The sequence below is a fragment of the Misgurnus anguillicaudatus genome, chromosome 10 (genome assembly GCF_027580225.2).
Source record: "Misgurnus anguillicaudatus chromosome 10, ASM2758022v2, whole genome shotgun sequence".
NCBI classification, from domain to species: domain Eukaryota; kingdom Metazoa; phylum Chordata; class Actinopteri; order Cypriniformes; family Cobitidae; genus Misgurnus; species Misgurnus anguillicaudatus.
Window position 1 is genome coordinate 31,820,766 of NC_073346.2, and position 6,181 is coordinate 31,826,946.

The 6,181-nt window shown below is 35.4% G+C and overlaps 1 protein-coding gene across 2 annotated transcripts in view; it reads left to right on the forward strand.

The window, feature by feature from the left end:
- The window catches only part of cfap418 (cilia and flagella associated protein 418), a 46,459-nt gene that overhangs the window by 467 nt on the left and 39,811 nt on the right, over positions 1 to 6,181 (forward strand). Inside the window, exons 2-6 of one of the 2 annotated variants that reach the window (XM_055210912.2) lie at positions 229 to 313; positions 588 to 646; positions 778 to 843; positions 3,505 to 3,600; positions 4,290 to 4,432. In XM_055210912.2, the coding sequence (XP_055066887.2) occupies positions 229 to 313; positions 588 to 646; positions 778 to 843; positions 3,505 to 3,600; positions 4,290 to 4,432 (449 nt within the window). Of the gene's footprint in view, positions 1 to 228; positions 314 to 587; positions 647 to 777; positions 844 to 3,504; positions 3,601 to 4,289; positions 5,432 to 6,181 lie in introns of those variants that run through there. The other variant, XM_055210913.2, reaches the window with a different exon arrangement.

A 6,181-nucleotide genomic window follows, 5' to 3' on the forward strand; every position in this document is an offset into this window, starting at 1 on the left:
ATTAATATTGCACTTTTTGGTATTCTTTCTGTACCTACAATTAAAGTCTGAATAAACGGATTAAAAGAGACACTGTAGGCTACTATAAATATTACTATAGGCTAACACAGCACAGAAGTGATGTGGTGCGTTTTACATGATTTGTTTTAGCCAATGCATCCATAACATCATTTGTACACATGCAGTGTAATCTGTTTCCATACTCATATTTTCTATTCTATTCCCTAGAAAACATGAAAGCAAAACAACTGATGATATTGATGCTGTGCTGCAGGAATTACTGGAGGACGATTTCAAGCATGTAAACTCACATGTAAGGCATCCACAAATAACTACATAATATAATTAAGTAAAATCTGCTTAAATATCATTGTGTGAAAATATACCCTTCATATCTTTAACATTGACTCGGTAATGTTACGTCAAAGATTGAAATCAAAATAAAAATCAGTGATTGAAATAAAATTGATCATAATCTAATTGGATTATGTGATCTTTAGTCTGGATTTTACATATTTCTCATAGTCATCCAAAGTCACGGTGTTTTTGCATTGCATATAATCTTATTCTTAAAATCTTCTGAACAGGAACCCATTACTGCAAATTCTCCCACAAGTGATCCATGTTCCCAGACAGTGTCCAAAAAGTAAGTAGATTCAATTCTTTACAATTGCATTGTTGTTTTGTTTGACATGAAACATCCAAACAGGTCTACAGTATGAAAGTTACACAGGGAAAATCAGTAATGAACTTACTCTTCATTTTTTTGTCAAACAGATGTTGCCCTGTGTTTCTTGGTGGAAGTTCTGTACTGCATGGTGTTGGAACCAGTGTTTCTCACAGGTAGAACGTTTTATAAGCTGTCTGTCTGTTACAAGATCTGTCTTTCATGGACTAAAAGGGATAGTTCATCCAAAAAAATGAAAATTCATTTACTCACCCTGATATTCTTCTATACCTGTATGAGATTCTTTCTTCTGTTAAAAGAAAATATTGTAATAAATATTGGAACTGCACAGTTGACCGTACACATTGACTGCCATATTAGGAATACAATTAACAAATACTACTGAAGTCAGTGGGCACAAAATATCTTTTGAGTTCAACAAAAATATAAAAAACTCAAACAGCTTTAGCACGAGGGTGAGTTATGAAGAAACTTATGTATGGTAGTTTTCACCACATAAATCAATTGAAGGTTCTAGACACTGGCCCACCAAAGGATGTCTGATTAGAGACTAGGCGAAGACTGTCGATTTCTGGAATAACCCTTTTATTGTTACCACTCAACTAATTTCTATAGATGAGTGTATATGTGTGGTTTTCTATAAACAAATATAAAATTATACACATAAGTACAGACATAATAATATGTTGCAAAAGTAAATGAAGAGTTTCGTTGCAAAACGAGATAAATCCATTTTTTAACATTTTTGTCAAAACATGTTTATTATTATGTTATCATGTTATTATTTTGTTTTATGGTGCTACTTAGCTGTATTTTTTAAGTAATGAAGGTTTAAATCAAAACAAACCAACTGCAGTTGAATTGAAATTAATTGGAATGCACAACCAAAAAACGAGATTTCTGAACAATTAAAAAAAACGGTGGTTATCTCGTTTTGCAACGAAACTATTCAAATACCGTAATAATACCAACACAGTGAACTATAAAATACCGTTTTAAGACTTAAACCTTGACTGAATAACAGCGACATATAGGTTTCATATTATAGAGCTGACACGCATCTGAAACCTGACACCTTGTTAAGGGTCTCGTGCTGCTGGCGCGAGGCTGATCTGTCTACATTAGGTGCGCCGGCGCATTGCAAACAATTTACTTAATAAACTTAATAAAATACAACAAACATCTTAATATACTTCTCACGATAACATTAGTTATTACACGTATGAATAAACTGTATGAATAAACATAAACGTATACACTTAACGTTACATCATGCATGTGAACAAATTAACATCACTGGCGCATTTACACATGATTAAAACTCTTAACACACATGTATTTAAACATGACACACTTACGTCGGCATGTACACACAACACTTCATCAAACAGGCAAATGCACGTCTTATTAATTATACTGCAGCAAACTTTGATACTGTCTCCGCATCCTGCTAAACTCCGCTGCTGTCTCGGTGAGGGCGGGGTAGATCACTTGCGTTGTTATCTGAACGCTGATTGGTCCAGGCAGGATAACGCGTGCATGTGTGTCTCATTGCATAGCGGAAAACACAGAGAGTAAATGAAATACTAGTGTGATAGAAATAGCCGTTTTTACAAGTTAAATGAAGACAAAATTTTCATTTTTGGGGGCCACGTTCATGTTGCAAATATTTAGATAATGTGACAACAGTGTTTAACACATTTTATTGAAATGCACCTTTACATATCCTAATCGTTTCCTTTACGAATACTCTTTCCCCGCCATTGACGAGTTATCTCGTCCATTAAAAGAAAACGCTTTCCCTCCAAAGACGAGATTTTATTGCAATCCATATTTATGCTATTATCCACTAGGTGGCACTCTTACCCAACTTATAAAACACTGACGCATCCACTGACCCAACAACAGTAAAAACTCCATGTATGTTTTGATCATCGTTTTGAATCTGATCTTTAACAAAGTCATTTACAAAAATGCATTAATCTCAGCTTTTTGCTCAAAATTTGGTATTTTTAATAAACCTACCCATATTTGAGGGGTGATAAAAAGAGAACAAATGAAGATTGAATGAAATGGGGTGGGGTGAAACGTTTTTTGTTTTTTTTAAGCAGAGGGTCTGTTCTTTCATTTGATATATAATGTATGTTTATATATTTAAAGATGAATTTTCTGAAAGGCATTACATTTTGTGAAAATCATAATAAATGCTGGCGCTGGCTGGAAACTTTAAAAAACGCAGAGAAAAAGTTAAAGGCGGGGTGCATGATCTCTGAAAGCCAGTGTTGATTTTTAAAATCACCTAAACAAACACGTCCCACCCTAATAGAATCTGGACCGTCTTTTAATAGACCCGCCCCACACATATGCAACCCAGGCGACGATGTCGCTTAGTAGATATGCCCCATACTGCTGATTGGCTACAAATGTGTTTTGGTAGTGCACCCCGCCTTTAAGGACCATTATCTGTTTACCATTATAGCGATTAGAAAATTCCTGTAAGGCCTTATTAGAGTAGGATTTAATGGTGTTCAGTTCCTATCTGCCGGATAGCATCCCGCCAATAAATCAAATCACATAACCAGACAGTACAGAATTATAGAAACCATTACAGTGTCCTATAAAACAAATACAATTACCATTATAACCATTAAATCACATCACTTTCAAATTCATTGGAATTTCTGTGATGGTTCTTATTGTTTTAATATGAATAAGCATGGAAATAGTTCTTCTTTTTGTAAGAATGTAATCGTGCAGTCATGAATGATTCAGATTTATATGGATGTGTTCATTTATTCAAGTTGTGTTTTTTTAATGGCCTGCAACCAATTAAGATGTACATCATGTGACTTTCGCGTGGCCATGTTTGATGATCACGAGTGGGATTCATCCTGCGACTATTTGTTTTTCAGGTGAGGCATCTACAAACATAGCAAGAGGTAACAACTTTTAATCAGTAGGGGGCAGCATTGATCTATGTTGCTGTTGCATAGGACAACAGGTTCATCAATTTATTGATTTATATTCGTTTAAACGGCATAACTCACTTTTCACTCCTTTGGCCCTTGTTTTTACGCTGGATAGTTAATTGATTATGCATTTGTTGTGGTCATCCTGATGCACTTTCATATTAGCAAATTTGGACAAGCCTAGGTCATTGATAAAGAATTGCTTTTGAACTCGAGCATTCAACTGTGCGATGTGTGCAAACCCAGTTTTCCGCCGGACTGCGTCATTTCCTTATTATCTTCATTTCAGTGCATCGCTGTCTCTTGCTCAGTTGTGGCATCAAACAGACAATGAATCATTCGCATCTCTTTTATGTTGTTTTCCGTATTAATGCAATGATGCACTTTTCTGTGTGCTCAGATGCTGTCTAGCTCTTCGGTTGAAAATGCTTTGTGTTTTAAAGATCGACTTTTGGGTTATTGAAACTGTATTTAACTGTTTCTGCAGACTGAAATGTAAATGCACAAAGGATAAAGTCTGTAGCCATTGGTCTGGATAAACTTTGGCGGGACAGTTGAGGGTTTATTGGAGATCTGTGATCAAATGTAAATACTCAAATTCTCAAAGCGTGATTTTTTTTCCCCCTCTTTAGGAATAACATGCCAGACTATCACAAATTAAGAGCTAAACTGAAAAGAAGAAAGGGTGGTCGAGCGTACGCCTGTCAGTGTAGCTGGTACACAGCCCGCACACTCTTAAACCTGAACACTCAACAGCAGCTCAAGTGGATTTGTGGTAAACATAAAACATGAACCAAAAACCTGTGACATTTCTTTATCTGAAAAAATCTAAACTGATAGAAGACAGAAGCGTTGTGTGTTGTCCTCATCACAGCCGAGAATGCTGGACATTTTCAAAACTGTTTTTGTACAGTATGACGGGTTTATAATGTTTTCTGTTGTGTCAGCTTCTGTTACTGTAGTATGAGTAGTAAGAGTTTGGTTCCAAAACGCAATAAATCCATTTTGACTAATTTGGGCAAAAATATACCAAGAAAGTGACAAGATGAAAACCACTATTTTCTGTTACAAACGTTCACATAGCATCTTTAGGTTATAATAACATTAAAGATTCAAATCCATAATTTGATTTTCAAAGATTTATTATAAAAATCTATTGAATCAATATATAAATGTGCATTCATCTTTGCCAGGTTATATTTATTTAGTTGACTATTTTGTCATATTAAGAACACTGTCAATGCTGCTGTCATCCTTGTGACGTCGTCGCTAAACTTTTTTGTCAACGATGAGCTGTAAAATATTTTGGTCCTGCTCGATTTTCATTGACTTCAAGTAAAATAATGGAAAGTTTTTAATAAGATCCGCTGGGGTCAATGTGTTAGCATGACAGAAGCTTGATGCTGTCGTGTGAGAACAAGCAACAGCCGGCATTTTGGCTTGGCCCGAGTGGCTTACGTTTCTTCCCCACCACCAAAAACCACCACAGGTTTATCAATGCCATCAAAAATATTATTTTGTTTTTGTTTGTTTGTTGATCACGAAGTCCAAAGTAGATGAGGAAAACTAGGATTCTGTGTGTATTCAAAAAAAAGTTTAAATGGCATTTATCGCGTTTTGGAACCAAACTCCTCATTTTGTTGTTGTTTTTTGTGTGTGTTATAATTGTGTGTGTTAAAATTCTCACTGCAGAATGACATGTAACCCTAAACCAGAAACCACGAGGGTAAATTTGGAACTTATACATCATCTGAATAAATAAGCTTTCCATTGATGTATGGTTTGTTAGGACAGGCCAATATTTGGTCGAGATACAACAACTATTTTCGAAAATCTGGAATCTGAGCGTGCAAAAAAATCGAAATATTGAGAAAATCACCTTTAACCCTTTCCCCGGCAGCATTTTCACAAAAGTTTTACAAAATGCCTTCAAGAAAAAAACTTTTATAACAAACAAAAATAACGTAAACAAACATTTCATCTTATCTTCTTATCTTTTCTTATCTTTTTATTAACTCTGAAATATGGACAGGTTTCTTAAAAAAAATAATTGCATTTTTGTAAAGGACTTTTGTTAGAGATCTGGGATGTCTTCCAGACACCGAGGTTAACCTCAGTGAACCCTAAACATTTTGTTGATTAAACCAAAATTTGCTTACCCCTGATCATGTCGGTTCCAAAACACCTGATAAGAGTTCATTCAGTCAACCTCCTACTGGTAACCGAAAGTTAATGCGCGCACACAGGGAATACATAGACATTTTTAAATTTAAACATACTCGGGTATGTCACATAACCAGCTTTCTGGAATACCCCCCAGATTCAAAACATACACCGAGTTTTCTATGTTTTTGAATTAGTTGATTAGTTTTATGGTCCAGGGTCACATTTAAACTCACCTAAAGGATTATTAGGAACACCATACTAATACTGTGTTTGACCCCCTTTCGCCGTCAGAACTGCCTTAATTCTATGTGGCATTGATTCAACAAGGTGCTGAAAGCATTCTTTAGACATGTTGGGC